This window comes from Lepisma saccharinum, chromosome 3 (assembly GCF_977018435.1).
Source record: "Lepisma saccharinum chromosome 3, izLepSacc3.1, whole genome shotgun sequence".
Classification (NCBI taxonomy): domain Eukaryota; kingdom Metazoa; phylum Arthropoda; class Insecta; order Zygentoma; family Lepismatidae; genus Lepisma; species Lepisma saccharinum.
In genome coordinates, this window is record NC_139231.1 from 98,251,412 (window position 1) to 98,269,117 (window position 17,706).

At 40.0% G+C, this 17,706-nt stretch overlaps 1 protein-coding gene across 2 annotated transcripts in view; it reads right to left on the bottom strand.

Annotated features, from left to right (window-relative positions):
- LOC145985901 (neural cell adhesion molecule 1-like) overlaps positions 1-14,104 on the bottom strand; it is a 227,626-nt gene extending 213,522 nt beyond the window's left edge. For both annotated transcript variants that reach the window (XM_083120040.1, XM_083120039.1), the window contains exon 1: positions 13,981-14,104. In XM_083120040.1, the coding sequence (XP_082976166.1) occupies positions 13,981-14,069 (89 nt within the window). In that variant the 5' untranslated portion in view covers positions 14,070-14,104. The remainder of the gene's footprint in view (positions 1-13,980) is intronic.
- Positions 14,105-17,706: the final 3,602 nt, after the last annotated feature.

The window sequence follows — 17,706 nt, forward strand, 5'->3', positions numbered from 1 at the left end:
TGAAGAATGAGGTCCGTTGCTTCAAAATTGGATGGAAGGTAATGGGATCTTGTCGATAAAAGAATCCAGGACGTAATCTCAGTGTTTCGTTTCAGGCTGACTGGAGACTTGGATGATAACCGAACATTTTAGACGAGTTTAGTCACTTTTAGAGATTAATTATAACTTAAAGTTCAATCTCAATTAGCTTCTCTACACGTACAGTGAACTGAATACAGAATTTGTAATGTATTTTGTAATTGCATATGTCTTACTTTAGACCCTGATTGACACCCGGGAGATCCAGGTTCGATTCCAGAGGTGGGCGATCTCGGAGGGGAATTTTCTCAGAAATATCCCTGCATGGAGCTCTTGTGGAGTTTTCTGGCCTCTGATGAAATGAGGTACCTGAGCGTAACCAGGTGGAGAGGGATACATGATGCAGGAACACGGTGATAACCATATCGGTGGGAATAGTGAATATGTCGAGACCCTACCTCAACACTTCATATATGCCTTAATGCAATGTTAGAATTGTGTCGTATTTTACGTCTCTATTGTGCTTCTCTTTATCTAATCGTGACGATTTGGAGGAATGATAATTAAGAAATAGATAAAATTGATGAGAAGAATATTCGGCCACTTTACAGAGAAAAAACAGCGTAGTAGCTAAACAATGTGTTAAATTTGTTAAACATGGTTCGTACCCGATGCCTTCGTTACGTTACATTTGGTTGATTGAATTAGGTTATTTTACATCGCTTTTCTGCCACTGTTAGCTAATCGCGACGATGCGGATGAATGAAGATATAGTTAGATGGATAAAAGTACAATCAAAAACACATATGGACGACACAACTCAAGCCCCGCAGAGGATTGTCATGACTGCATGGTCAGGAGCCAGAGTCTCGTTGCCCTACAACACTGCAGTTTCGGGGTGATAGAGAGAACCATTGCGTTACGGAATAATGTTATTTTATCCAAGGGTGGGTCTCTGGTGACAAAGAAATGGGACGTTTTTCACATCAGTAGTAAATTTCACCTTCTGTTCAGGGCGGTCGGTCCCACTATTCAATAGGGAGCGAGTAAGAAGTAACGTCAAGATTTCCTGAACGAATAATACGAGTTACTTGTACCAAGTCCCCACAAATGTGGACGTCAACAGGAGCTTCTACTCATCTGGACTTCTGTTCTTCCTCTTGGGTGTTTGAGTTAAATCGTGGTACTAGGTCGAATCGGTTGGGCACCTATCCTGTTGTCGTTTCTCTTCATCGTGGCCTCTGTCTTCGGTTCCAAGGCTCCTGGTGAATCTGAGTCAGAGTCAGAGCATAGGCTATTGACTCACCCTCTCGGCATCTGCCGCACTCACACGCTAATTGGCTGGGGAGTGGATTCTGGCTTGGGCACCACGGCCAGTCTGTGGACTGAAAACCCTACCGTCCACATCGTATATAGTTGAAGTCCTGATTCGAACGCCACTATACTTCAAAGAAAGTTCCGAAAGATCAGTTTCCCTCGGACCACCATATGTCAAGTCCACGTGTAGCCCCTCAAAACTTTCCCACCAATAGCTCCCGTTTTAAAAACTGACAGTACTTGTCAAGTCCACGTCCAGTTGCCGATTCAGTTTCTTTAGAGATATAATAACATGAGGTTGCAGTTATCTTTGCTACACAGAAAAAACTGGTTTGTTTGGAATTACGATAAAAAGTTTGGTTGAGCTGTTTGGTTATGCATTTTGTTTCCGATAACCAAATGTTCCTTGTAATTACTAAATAAATAATTTTGTTTAAGTATAACAAAAAATTTGATACTCGTAAACAAAATGATACATACGTATGCAAGTAAAGAGAAACAAAAAGTTTGTTTAAAATTACTATATGTGCGTGAGTGTGCTTTCGAATTTGAAATAACGATTGTCCAGTTTCGTCGAATGTAGTATGAACATACTTTGCCGAAAATTAAACTCATATAGATAGATAATTACTCGAAGCGAGTTCTTATGTTGTTGTGTAACCTAATATTCTGAAAAAAAGGTCAGAATATACTTAGTTTATGAGTTTCCTACACCGGCCGCTAGATGGTTCTGTCGGAATGTGTAGAAGAAACATAAGTTTTTGTACAACAAGTAATGGTACTCTTGATTGTAATCATAGTGGAAAATTGTGCTTTAACAATCTTCGAAAGATATGTGGACAATAGAGCTACAAATTAAAGAAGAAAATACACTGCAGTAAATAAAAATGAATCTCCCATGAACAACCTTTTTGATTCTGGACTATATAAGTAAAAGGTAAGTGTGGCGCAGAAAAACAAAAACGCTTCAAAACCTGTTAGTTCATGTGAACTTCCTATTCTGAATGTGTATTTTGAGATCAGTTAGTTTCTAGAAACTATCCACCCTTGCTAAAATTAGCCAGATTGTAACATAAGTAATTATGAATAAATTATTTTAACAAATCGTTTGGTAATTTTGACTAAATTATTTGGTTTTCCTAAACAAATGGACTACATTTTGTTAGATTTACCAAAATAATATTTGGTTTTGGTAACCAAAAAATTGTTTACGACAGACAAATAAAACTTGACCAAATCTTTTGGTACTGGTGAACAATTGTTTGGTTGATGCCTATTTATACAAACGATTTGTTCACCACTACCATTTTTTTGGTTAATCCAAACAAATATTTTTCTCTGTGTAGGTTGTGTCATTGTGTTGAGCTATTTTATACACCATGTGGAGACCTTGAGAGTCTAACGTCGTCGCAGTGAATGAATGCAGGAAAAAGGAGGTGACAACAGCACTTCTCATAAAAACAGAGGCTGGCTCGAAACCAGATACGCATTCGGTCGGCTTCCCCTTGAAAAGATACCGAACTGGCGTTTGAATCAGGACTTCAACTATACCAGAAGCTCAATTTAGTTTCAAAATATTTCCTGTTCTGCAATGAAATGAAACCGCACAAGGCCAAGAAATGAAAAGAAAGATGGTATGTACTAATATCGAACAAAATCGACATCATTACATGCAGATAATTCCCAAGGTCAGGTGCATACAGATATAAAGGTCAGCCCAGCTTCATGCGTTGGGAAAGACCTCGTTATCTTGGAAACTACGCGTGACCTATGATATATTGCGACTGCTCTATTTCCTGCATGATAACGCTAATTGATAAACTGGCGTCCTTATCTCTTGCTGTCATGGTAACCAGTAATTACAGGGCGTTTTGCTTTTCTTTATTATTACGGGTCTTAATGCACGTTCCCTGTACGGCGTGTCTTGTTCTATGGAAGTCTAAGACTGGTCCCGCGTTGTTTCGACACATGGTTGCAAACTGCAATGTAGAACGGATATGTTAAGCACCAGAGTAATATCTTGTAATTTAACACGTGCTCACCAGGTAGTGCTGATTGTCCTAATTCTTTGAGGTTGGAATTAGAGCAACAGAAATGTGTTATAGTCATGGATGGAACAGCGGAGGGCTACGACTTCCTCCTAGGGCGTGGACGTCGGCAAAAAATATATATTTCGTTACATATTAATGGCAAAAGTTCAATTCATTACAATAAACACTGTTCAAGTAAGACTGATAAACATTACGTTTTGGGATACACAGGAGATGTACGATATATATATCTCCTGCACATTGTAACATTCCATGAAGCATATGGAGAGATGTGGAGGTAAAGGTTCGCATATTAAGAATGCCGATCATCTATGAAGATGGTGTGATCAACACCAGGCTCCGCCGCATTTACATTCCTCCCAGGCACCAATTTACTCGTATTAAAGGCTGAATGAACGGCAGAACCTCTCCTTTCAAAGGCATGGTTGGAAAGATTCTCAAGCCCCCGGTAATCGAATCCGGGTTTCCCGCCTGACAGCTTACCCACCGAACCACAATCGCAAATCGCCTACCGTGTGTCTCGCAACAGATGGCTCAGAATTTAGATATCGCTTTCCTGATTTCAGATGACTGCTGGGACACCCCCTCCCATGAGAGTGTTTTGAATTAAGCTTCTACTGATGCATTTATATGTGCCGGATCAGTCTCGAACCCAGGACACCTAATATTGCGAATTATATAACCACAACTTGAAATATTTATTAATATTATAACAAAATTAAATAAATAGCAAATTGTTCAATGCAGTAGCTTAGATCTCAAAGTCAAACTAAACTCAATTTCACAATTCTAGCTGACGCAAACAGTCCGTTGGGTGTCAAAGTGTTCCAAGCAAATATTCCTTTGATGGTCATGGCATTGAGTCTACCTGCTTTCGAGACCAGAGTTCTCTACTACAGCTTTCAAGTAACATATCAAATGACCACACGATGCTAGGCAAACAGAAATTTTTGAAGTTTCCACATGGGATCAATACCGGAGCCTCTCGCATCAAATGAGAGAGCGCTACCAATTAGACCACGCGAGAAGTTCGAATTCGCTCTATCTAAAGTGCGTTATTAATGGTTTAGAATAGAGTGCTTCAAAACCGTAAGTTTGCTCTGTTAATAATCGTCTGTGAATTATTATATACTATTTTAACATACTCAAATTAAAGGAAACTATTTTTGACAAGTTTGAACGTTAATCCAGATGGGACATAGTTTGTTAACATTCTTGAGAAAATGTAACATGCAATTGTAAAGGAAAAAATTGTTATAAATAATATTTACGAGGGCTATTTTTTTTTTAACTTCCGATAGGGCATGAAATCATAACCACAGTGAATAGTGAAATGGGTTTATTGACAAAAGTTACGTACACGTATAATCTACCTTTCAAAGTAATCACGAAGAAAATTCAGAGATTTTTCGTACCGATGCACCAGCTTTCCAATACCCTCTGCAAGGATAGGTGCCGCCTGTCTGTTGAGCCAGGTCTGCATAAGCTCCACATTGGTGTGGAAGCATCGTCCTCCCAATCACTTCTTCATCGCCGGGAAAAGGTGGGAAGCAGTGTTTCTTTCAGAAAATTTGCTCCAGGCGTGCAATTCAGAGAACCGGGAGGGCGTTGTGAATCTCATCTGCGAAGTACAACATATCTACGTTTAACATTGTGAATTAACAGTGGTCGTTCGTGGTTCGTCAAGGAACTTGACGCTGAGCGTTACAGGTGGGAAAGACGTACAGTAATAAAAATAAAGTAGGTTGCGGAGACCTAAGTATACTTAGTAATTTAATGTGGAAAGACATAGATTTTTATTTTAATTTGTCTCTATTTCTTTTTATTAGTGTGTTGTCTAACATTTACATATATTATCTTGTGCAATTAGCATTACAATAGTAAATAGTAAACTACAAAACATCACCTGCTTTTACATTTTATCATCCAGAACAAATTCCGCAATGGTGAACCAGGAAAAATATTACAATTATTAAACTCAATAGAACACATCATGCAAAGCTTAAGATGGCACGAAGAATTTACAGCAACCTTATCCTGCGAGCTTTCTTCGTGGCATATAAATCTACTGTTTTCTCCAGAAAATCATCAGTTGGAATCTTAGGTCCCTCAATGCTTATTATCATGCAATGAATTGAAGTTTCTTGTAGCATTCTACTTCTTGTCCTAGTTAGTATCATATAGGTATAGTTAGTACCTTTCTACGCCGGCTGTCTTTACGGGAATGGTTAGAAGGACTTCACAAAGTGTTTTCAACTCGCAATATCCCACGTCAGCTTCTAAGATTATCAACAATGGATTGCCAGCTTCTGTATTTGTAGGACTTGAGGTCAGAAAGAAGGTTCTTTATTAACTCAACACTTTTCAGTCAGTCCACCTTTGACTCAACAATCGATTTTCTTATCGATTACAAATATACTGTTGTGTATCAATTACAAAGAAAATACCTCGTCGGCTTTGATGACAACGAGTCGGCGCTTTTGGTGTGGAAAGTACTACTGTACATTCGAGATGGGAGATAAGAGATAAGGCTAGTGCGCTCGCCAGTTTTATTCTGCTTTTTCTGTAAGATTGATCAAGTGTGGGCGTTGTAATTTACGGAGGGAAATATAAAGGCAAAAATATTCGACACACAAAGTAATGCGGTCCGATGCGAGGGAAACAACGGTAGCAGAAAAGTTTTATACTTTGGTTTATTTGTTCAATTTTGTCCGGGGGGGGGGGGTGTCAGATGACTGAAAGAAACACTGGTGGGAAGTCACTCGGTACGAGGTCTGGCTTTAGGGAAGATGATCAAACATTTCCCAGTGGATTTGTTTAAGAAGGTCTTGCGTTGATGCAGCAACATGCGGTCGGGCATTCTCATGAAGCAAGACAATGCCCGAAGACAGCATGTCTCTCCGGCAGATAGCTCATTCGACCGTGAATTTGCGCTGCATTGTGCCCCTCTGCCTGTAGAAATCGTATCACCTCGTGCACCTCGCAATTGGCGGGAGAGTCGATTGTAGCAGACATCTCTACGCGCCCGTCGCTCAGCTGCAATTGAAGCTTTGGCCTTGGCAATGGTGGTGGTAGTAGCAGGGGGAACGCCAATCACGCTGCGTGACGCCCTGCTTCCTAGCACTTCATGGGCCTCCTGGCGGCACCATCGGAGGTTGAAAAAAATAGCCCTCGTATATAACTTCTGTAAAATAGGGGGGCGGGATATGTAACGATATTTTTAATATAATGCAATTATGTATATTTTACAAAGAACTCATGGGCAAAAAAGGCTTAAAGGCTGTGAGGTCCAAAATAAAAGATTGAATTTAATTAAGTGAAAGCAAACTACAACACAGTGTGTTGTTAAGAAGATATTGTCTTAATTTTAACACTTTTATTCTCGCGTTATCCACGAATATAGCTCGGCAGCTTCACATAGAAACAATTGTTATTATCTAGGGTTCAATCAGCAAGCAACGTAAAGCGATTAGAATATTAAGTAACCAAGCTGTGCGGAAACAACAGTTTCAACATGTTTACTCCCCGTTCGCCAAATTTGTCAAACACCATCGCACCAAGAAAGATTCAATGTGTAATTATAGAGCGAGCTTTGCTTGCCTCTTCCCAGCGAACCTCTTTGCCGCCAGGGGCAAACCCATCAGGCCCAGAGGGAGAGCAGAAAGAAGGTTAGAAATTTGAGGGGCAAAACTTCACAGTAGTAATTAGCTCTGCGGTGTATTTCTGTACAACTCCCACCGGGCATAAACTCAACTCAAGGCAGTTGCGGGGGAACCAAGATCGGTGGAGATTGTAATGTGAACACTAATTAGACGTCTGCAGTCTTTGATAACACGCGAACTTTCGCAGATAAACCAGGCCCGGCAATCCTCGGGCAGCAAGAATGGTGCTGTTCAATTACGTCTCCGCTTTCTCTCTCTCGAAAGCGTCTCTAAGAACTTCCAGCTCCTCTCAAATCTGCGTATCGCGGCTGATCGAAAACCGATATGGTTATTTTGAATCTCTGCGAAACAGCGAGATTTCAATTGCCAGAAAGGAAATAATGCTCTTCAATTGAACAAATAACTCCGTTTGAAGCCATTTTGAATTCCATCTCATATATCTTCTTTAAAAATTACATATGTACGATATTTTTAGATTACGTAATTTGGACGCAGACTCAATGAACTGATCTATAGTTTACGTTTTGGAAAATTTTGTTTCATGTCCATTTTATGAGCATTAGTCTTAATCAGGATCGGCCACCTTACACATTAGAAAAGGGTTCCGAATATATCTGAGACTAACTGCATTCGAGTTAAATTCCCCAAGTAACTGTTGAGATGCGTTCTCCAAGTTATTTACTACATTGGGGTTACATTATTCAAATAACTAACCGTATTTGTGTTATGTTCTCCTAGGACCTCCCCGATGGCGCAGTCGTCGCCTTGTAATCAAAGGGTCCAGGGTTCGATGCCCGGTGGAGGCACAAGTGGTTCGGATCCCACTTTAAACTGTAGGTCCAATACTGATTAGCCTTACTGTGAACGAAGTGGACTTGAAACGTAGAATAAATCATGTTACGTTCTCCAAGTGACTAATTCCCGACTATGTAGCCCACGTTCTGCAAGTAAGTAACTGAAAGCAAGTTACCTTCTGGGCAGTAAAACCTTCTCTAAGCGATTAACTGCATTCGTGTAACATTCTCCAAGTGAATAACTGCATGGAAACTACGTACCCTAAGGAAATAACTACATTTGGGCTACGTTCCCCAAGTGAATAACTGCATTGGGGTTACGTTTCCTAAGTGAGTAACTGCATTCGAGCTATGTTCTCTGAGTGACTAACTGCGTTGAAACTACGTACCCTAATTGACTAATTACATTGGACTTACGTTCTCCAAACGGATAACTGCAGCCTAGTTACGATCTGAAAGTTACTATAATGATCAGAGAAACGTACTCAAAGTGCTTAACTACATGCGTGCTGTGTCTTCCAAGTGACTACCTGCAATGAGGTTATAGGTTCTCCAAATGTCTAACCGTATTTGAGTTACCTACTTCAAGAGGGCAACTGCAATCAAATTACGTTCTCCAAGTAACTAATAGTTTCTCGAAGTATCTGAATGCAGTCAATACAGTGGATGATTTAATTCGAACTCCAAAAAGGACAAGGAAAAACAAATCAACAAAAACATTAGATCATTAAAGATAGTTTCATGGGAAATAAAAACTTCTGTTCGAATCACCGATTAGTTTGAATTATTCGAATTAAAAATAGTCCACTTTATAAGTAATCCAAGTGATTAACTGCGGCCCATATACGTTTCTCAAGTAAGGATATTCAATTTAAGTTCCATTTCTAACGAGGAAACCTTAATAAGTATCTCTGGAATTGACAGAAGTTACTCTCGAAGAAGAAAAGAACACATGTATTTCAAAAGCGTATGAAGTCACACGAAACTTGCCTGAAACACTGAAGTACGCAACAAACACGCAATCCTATTGCACGCATTCAGCAGGGCAACTTATTTAAGCCATACACCAAAAAATGTTTAGCAGTAGAAGTATCAAGTTAAGCGAATTATCAAACACCCATCACCAAAAGCTTCGTGGATGTTATCTCATTTTGCGGTGACGTGACCAGCTTCAGACGATAAGGAAATCCCTTGTTGCAAATGGTCGAGGGCGAAATGGGGAGGGGCAAAAAACAACATGTTACTGGGCCTGTTTCCTCTATGTTCAGCATTTTCGCCGTTCATATTTAGCTCTTTGGTTAGAATGATACTGTTCTCATAGATAAAACATGTAAGGACTTTCTCCCCACGCCTTACAACTCTAAGGATACTTTCCCCTGCTTTCTCTTTTAACCGTGAAGGCAGAGATTTAACAAGGAACAGAATTTCATTTTCTTCCTGTCTTCCATTCCACTTGATTCTCTTTCTCCTCTTTCACTATCTTCCTTTTTTATGTTTCTCTCTTTCGTAGATTGCCCGTGCTGTTTTTATTTGCATAGCCCACGACAACTCCCCGCAGCATAACGCTGCCTCCTACCAACTTATCAACATGTCTACTGCACCCTTGGGATGAACGCTGGGTCAGCTCAATGTTAGGAAGAAAATTTTTCCCATTTCGAAGAGTTTCTCTCTTTCCCAATCTCTTTCTCCCTCTTTCCTCTACCACCACCAACACTTTTTACCGCAGGCTTACAAACTTTCAGCCATGTTTTTCCCATATGCATTTCTTAAGTTCCCCCGTAGAGGGATAGTGTGGACGTGAAGATATCTTTCATTTCTAGCTTGCTTGCATTGATCGTAACTTCCCGCAAAGTCTCGACACTAACACAAAGTTACAAAACAGCACACAATCCTTTACGAACAACAGAATTAATTTCCACGGTAGTATTCATGACATTCTTTGAGAAACAATTCAAGCCATCACTGTGAAGTAACAATTCATTCGCGACAAGTACCACCGAGGCAATACCTTCTATGTATAAGGCCTGCGCAAACTTTCTTTCCTTGTTGACATACAACACCATAATTGGTAGGTCAGGATCGCGACACATTATCAACATAAAAGTCGCACATGTGTGTTGGATAGGCAGATAACGAACTCAGTTTGATCGTAGTGCTCTTAGTGTGTGCAAAATGTTGAAATCGTGTTGCGATACATCACCTACCATTGGTGACGTTGCGTCTGAACGAAGAAAGCCTGCACAGACCTTGTTTCAAGAAGGCATTGGCTAATCACGGAGGATGAAAATAACGAGCATAACAGTATACTTCAAAGATAAACATTGACCCATTTTGTGTCAGGTGACCGATTACATTAAGTTCTGAACTCAAATGGCTACCATTCGTTGTGAAAGCTTATCCATGTTGTACGGCGACGTCCTATATATTACACTAGAACTTGAAGTCAAGAAGATAACGCACAAAACGTAAGGATTAATCTGTGTCTAATTACAGGCACTATCTTTCCTAGATAGCTTTTCTGTGTTTGGGATCTGAAAACGGAAGAAGGGAAGGCAGGAAAAAACGGGAAAAGGGGGGAAAAAGAGAGTGGTTTCGATAAAGGCTGTTCGACACACGCTTACTCTCCAAGCGTGCCAGAAATCCGCTTCCATCCTGTCCGAACGTTTGTTGGAAACCGAATCACATTCTTCAGGTTTGCCCAACACATCGTACTTTTCAGGTTCCCCGTTGGGGGGCCTCTCCGAACTCCCCCACACACCCTCAGGGGGCTACCAGGCCAGCCAATTGGATAGGGATTCGAAGTAAGAACGTCGATACCCACCCATCCGTCAGCGCTGGGTCGGTTTTGCTAGTTGATCCCAACAAAGGCTTTGTGAAAAAAAAGGCGGGAAGCTTTCTGGCTCCTTCTCGGTCGGTGGTTCCAGGACCAAATCTTCCCCTAATTCCTCCTTCGTTGTCAGCAGTCGCAGGGTAGCGGAGATAAGGGATAAAGAGATAAACAACGGAAGATAGAAAGGAAGAGAGAGTTTCCGAAAGAATGGAGGTAGAGGAGGGAAACAGACGGACCAAGGGATAAAGGACTTTTTTAAAGACAAATCTCGTTGTGATTTTTCGCAACTATTCCGGTCGCTCTTGGTTGCCCACTTATAAAACACTTCCCTTGTTGCATTTGGAATGGATGATATTCAACGAACAACTCCCCCCACAATTCATTGCGCGAATACACGCCCGCCGCCATGATTCCGGCAAACGTTTCGGAGCGTGTTGGAAACACGTTTGATAAGTATTGCGCTCACAGCTTTTGTGGCAGTGATTCAAGGTACAAATATATCAATTATGTACCAAATGTAGTATTTCACATTTTGCTAAGACTCGTAACAATGACCAGAGTTTCAAAAAAATGCTATTTGTCACAAAGGAATGTTGTATAAAGCTACGTAACATACGAAAAAAAAATAGAGGACTACGGAGCCTGTTTCTCATGGAGTCAATCGGGCCTATCCGACAGTGCAGTGGCTAATGCTATCCGCTTGTAATCGAAGGATCCAAAATTCGATTCCCGGTGGAGGGAATTAAAAACAAAATTGTGTACTATGTTTTTTAAGGCAGTTTCGTATCTCATTTTTCGTATGTGTATTGAGACAGGCATAGAAGAGATGCTGAAAAGTGTATACAAATATACGCATACTGCGAATGCATTCGCTGATTGATAAGCAGTATTTCAAATTTTCTGTGAACATTATTAGAGATCGTACAGCAGCCACACACGTTTCAAAGCATTCGGATGTAAAGAGTAACACAAAAGTCATATAACGCTAGCCATCAACACAGTACTTGCCTTTCAAATAAGATTCATATTTCACCCCGCATTGGAAAAATCACGCCATCTTAACCACAGAAAAAACTGTATGAAGGTATGATGTTCTCACACAATTAATACATAAACAATGGCACACACATACAAACCCATACGCAACACATTAATTCACCAAACCGAAACTTCATTTGAAAATATAAAAAAGTGTTCCCCTGTGCATAGCACTACGCCATGAAGGCGTATAGGGGGTGTGGGGGTAACGCCCCACACTTTCTTGATCCGGTCGTGAGTGGGGATGATGTGATCAGCATCACGCCCCTAACCGCCTTTACCCCCCAGGGTTTCCCCCAGGTACCCATGTTATTCGACGCTGGGTGGGCGCCGGGGCCGCTTCCACCGTTAGAAAAGTTCCCGGATTTGAACCGGCCGGGGATCGAACCCGGGACCTTGAGCATGGTAGTCAGACGCGTTACCGACTGAGCCACCGCGGTATAATATACAATATTATATATTGTATATTAAAATATACAATACAATTTAAAATGTTAAACATCGGCTCATTTCCATGCATGCATTATTTGCCTCGCTTCACGCTTGCTAAGGCTTGCCGGACTGAATGCCAGACCATGCGGTTTTGGCCAGATTTTCCATCATGCTCTGCGCCGCTGACGTCACAATTGAATATCATCCATTGTCTATTACAAGCACTTTGTCTCAATATGACCATGCAGTATCGTAATGAACCAAGGTATCATCTAATTCTCTACACTGGAGGCCCATTATATTTCGTTTTCGCTTATCTTACGTTGCTTTTCTGACATTATAGCTTAACGGTTAATCTAACTTAGTGTAACGTCCTCCACTCGAATGCCTAACAGACACATAATTGTCCCAAAGTTAGCATGAAACTCCAAATTAACTCTCCAGGCTTGCTGGGTACTAAAACAACACGAATTTATAAGATTAGACAATGTTGTGTGATCACACATGCGTGAGATCAATCTGCACATATAAATTTACACCCAACATACAGATTTATTTTCTTTGCTTTACGTGAGCCACTTAGCGCCATAAAGGATGAAAAGGTCAATTCTTATAACATTTCAATCACTTGGCACGAAAAACGCGAAAGTTTCTGTACGTAATTACTCCTGTACTTTTGCGTATAGCCAAAAACATGCAACGCAAAAAAACACTGATTGTATTTACCAGTTCATGTTGACTTTTTATTTCTGACCCCAGCCCGCTGTTAAGTAGTAAAATAAGACACGGTCTTGCCAGTGAGAAGTGTCATTTTTCATTGGTAGGTCATGAAACATTTTAGAATATTGACGTTCACTAAGTTCACTTAACGGCTTTACCTTCTAATTAAAATGTTCAGTAATATAATTAATATTATTTGAAGTAACAAACGGTTATATATCTTAACAATTCAAACAATCCCTACACTTCATAGTGGGTCTCAGAAAGGACATACCATATTTTGTAATTTTACATTCCTTAGAACAGCATATTTGAATTCTAATTAATGGGATTTCATATCAACACAAAACTTGTAATTGTATCCTTTTACAAAATTGTCACTAGAGGTCACTACTGTTTAATAATAAACAAATAATAGCTCTGTTTCTAGGTAACAACTATTTTCTCATGATAGCAGAAATTCTAATATAAGAAAATATTATGTAATTGGGAAATGAATTTTAGAAAAATACTGCAGGTGTCTTTAACATTTTAACTATTACAAACTGATTTTTTACAGTATTTTATGCGATGTAGTTGAATAGAACTGGTGAAATAACTTTGTTCTATCTGAGACCCAAACATATAGATGGGCCAAGAAGGGCACTTGGGCCCAAAGTACACAGTGTTCGTCCTGAGGCCCAAACCCTTTGGCGGGCCAAAAAATGACACTTAGGCATTTAGGATTTTTTATACTATTTTTCCCCAAGATTACATAGTATTTTTATAATAGATTTTTTTTTAAGGGAAGAATAAAAAGTTGTGCAGTGTAGGGAATATAACCATAAACAGGCAGAGTTGTTACATTAGATTTCCTTGGAATGATACACGTTGCTTGATTTGTGCATGGATACTAAAAAAGCACATTGCACACAATAATGTACACACACACACACACACACACACCATTAAGAAATTGAATGGTTTGAGGGGAAAGTTCACCTATAGTCTTTAGTAAGGAAGTAGGATGTCATGTACTCTAAATTTTTTCTTCTTCCAGTACACCCGAAGTAACGAGAGACAATGTAGTTACAAAATGTTGCAATTTCACTGGAAAAGATGGGAAGGAGTTAACTTACCTGTAAAGTGGTTTTCCAGCTGATTCTCGGAACCATAGCACCATGTACACCCTGTCCTCTCTCGTGAGCGGGGTAATGTCACAAGGCATGTCGGCACTTCTACCCACCACTGCATCCACGCGTACAGTCGTCACTGAAAGGTAGGAAAATTTAAAATTAAATTCTGTATGTATACGTAGGGTTCATTATCAGCATTCAATGACTATAGTATTGCTCTATACTCAAGTAGTTTTCTACGTAATGTTTTATGTTAGGAGTGGGGGGAAGTCTTTTAGAGCCTTATTACTTGTCAGTTTACTAGTTAGATTTCATTTGGTAAATTCCAATGCAAGCAGAAACCTAAGGAAGGCTGAATTGTGCAGATAACTATACAGAATAGTGGGAGATAATTCGAAATTGGTCGCAGATTAATTTGGAAAACTGGTCATCACTTGGCTTTAAAGAAAAGCTCACAGAGCTCAACTCTAATGTATTAATGAGCACATCAATATTACAAAACATCTCTCCTGTCCGTACTGCATGAACTGCTGAGCCATACATATCGTAGTAGGTAACAGAAGTCATGCCCACAGAGAGGAACTTGAGCGCTCCACAACAGTGTTAAATTTTTACACCAAGGAACTAGTTTCGCTCTTCAATTTCTTCCGTGCCCAGCCAGATGACCAGATAGAGAATCTAAGATTCCAAGTTCACCTGTAATTCATCATGTAATTACATCGTATCTGTTAATGTACAACTATGTCCATTTATCAAATATTATATAACTGTTTTCTTGTAAGTAGAGAATGATGCCGGAACAGAAGTTATCTAATTGGAACTACTATGTTCTGCGCCCACGTATATGTATCGACATGTAAAATGGCCCTTCAAAGTTGACTTGTCGGAAAAATAAATGTGTATCGCCACGTCCAAATACATCCATTGGCGGGTACAATGTCTTCATATTCTATTTTATATGGCTATGAAGGAAGATTGAGTTTTGCTTTAAACAAACTTCATGCAGAGATAGGATAATCCGATCTGCTGGACCTACAGTTTAAAATTGGATCCGAACCAGTATGTGCCTCAACCGGTATCGAAACAGGAATCTCTTGATTACAAGGCAAGGACGTTACCACTACACCGTCATGGAAGCATGTAAAGAAAGATTCAGTTCTCCAGATAGTGACTATGTACTAGTTGCCTACTATTTATGGGGAGGAAGGCACGACTTCATGTGTATATCCTGTGCAACAATGTTGCATGTTGCCCTGTTTTTTATCCTCAGACAGACCTACGCATTCGTCACAGCATTTGAAACTTTTGGGCTAGGAAAATCCATTGGATTGATCTCGTGAAATCAATAGATCACGGTAAGGTATTACGGTGACCAGAATACCCACAAGAAATATTAGGAATTGCATTGGACGCTCGTGGTTAACTGAAATATAAAACGAAACAGTACTAAGAAGTGGAAAGTTGTAACAGTACAGAAATAAAACACGGTAAGAAGAAACTCGGAAGCAGAAAAGGGGGAGGACGCAAAGCGAGATCAGAAAGTGAGAAATTAGCAAAACTAGACAAGAGAAATTCTCCTGGTAATTCCTGGAACACGAGAGATCGATTATCCGTGAAACGCTCCACGCTCTTAACGCTCAGAATGCGCTGTTTTCGCACGGTACACTCCTCCATAATTTCCCTTCCTACCACTACACACATATCTCCCTCTTTCTCTCGTTTTCCGTAACCCTTAGCTCCTCTAGGACCATGAACGTGTTCTGAAAGACTGAAGAATATGCTCCTTGTAAGATATCATTGACTTGGCAAACCTCTTCGTCCCCGGTAAAGAGAAGAAAATAAGAAAAAGAGAAGAGAGGAAATGAAAAAAAAAGGAAACGAAGAAGGCAAGATAGAAAAAGATAGCAAGCATCAGAGCTGTGAGGAGTAATTGGATTGGTTGGAGAGGGCAGATTGGGTGGGAAAAAGTAAAGGAAGGAACAAAATAAAAAGAAATGATGTAGAAACGATGAGAACCCGCTTCCCAAGTCCTTGGAGTAAATTTACTTCATCATCCTAGGGACACGTAGGCAGGCGTTCTCCTCCCTTCCCCCGCTTTTCCTGGTAATTCTGGAGCGGTGGGAGGACGGGTGGGGGAGAGTGCGATCTTTAAGATTGGGGAGAAATTGGACCATAATCAGAGAACACGGCAGAAGCATACTTGTGTGTATAGCCTCACGTATTACGGGGATGGTTACGTGAATTCAAATGCGTAGGGCAGTGTTAAGCTCAAAACTTAAGGTTATTGGAAGAGATCTTACTGTAGGAATGAAATTTGCCCATGCTACACTAGATTACGTTTCTTTACAATTTAAGAGGCCTTGAGGTAACAGTAACGTATAATAGCCAACTGCTAGTATTACCATAAATAAGTCAACTAATTCATTCACAGGAGATCTGATCACTCAAAAATTAATACTCAACATGTTTTAAAAATTTACATAATTTTGCTATAATAGTTTTCCAATACATCCAATACTTGCATATGGTTATGAATTGGGGAGCTCATCAACTCAGTGTAGCATGTATAAAAAATGAAATATGTTATGTCACATGTAAATACCATGAGTGGTTGTAATATCTTACAAACTCTGTATTTTAACAGAAGTAAAAAAAAGTGTATTTGTACTAGAGATGGAAAGTTCCGTTCATTTTTGAGATTCGTTCTTTGTGAACTAGTTCAGCACTGGGATTCGTTCAAAAGATTCGTTCGCGAACGAATTCACTGATCCGGTTCAGAAAAGACTGACTGACAAGCTGGATGTTCTGTTTCCTCGAATCCGTTCGCGAACGAATTCACTGATCCGGATCAGCCTGGCTCGGCCCGGTCAGAAACGAGCGGCCGACTAGAACATATGTTTGCTTTTCTGGAATGCAGGAGGCCTGCCTACGAGATCCAATCAGATCAGAGAAGAATCTTTCGGAAAAGTCAATAACCTTTGATGTGGATGTTACAAGAGGGTTGTCTTGTGCTTGTCACTCGCCACCCGCAGCAGCTAAAACGGGAATGTAACGGGACTTGACTTTGCAAAATAAAAAGGAAGGAAGGGGGACTTGCTTTGTTTGCAGAACCAGCTACCGTCTTTCGGTGTAATGCAATCTGTGTGTATGGGAATTGTTCTAGACATGCCGCGGCATGTGGAAGCCATAACCGTTGCATGGAAATTACCTTTACAGCCATGAGTTAGTTCCCTTGAATAAGGTTTTGACTGATTTTAGGAATTTATAATGCTTCCTTCTTTCAGGAAAAAAACTAACAATTTTAACAATGGAGAAAGAGTTATGTCAGTAGGTAATCGTGTGGTTGTTTACTTATTACTCCATATTAACAAGAAACAATTATAATCAAAAACATCCCCCCATGAAAATTGAGCAACTTCATTCCAGTGTCCAGCCTTAGTGCTTGAAACCACATACCGTTTAGTACAAACACACATAAATAGTGGCATTCTTCCTCATCGATTGCATATTATTTAGGTTTCCAAATGCTATTTTAACATTCTGTTTGTTTAGTTTGGTTTCTTCTTCAACGTTCATTGAAAACATTAAAAAATAGGTCGATTTTCTATCTCTTCAGACGTGTCGTGGCGATGAGGATAAGTGATGAAAAATGTTCAAGCAAGACTCGAACCTTGAACCTTCGGAAGCGAGATCATAATTAAACCACTGAATGTGCTCGATTACTGAGGC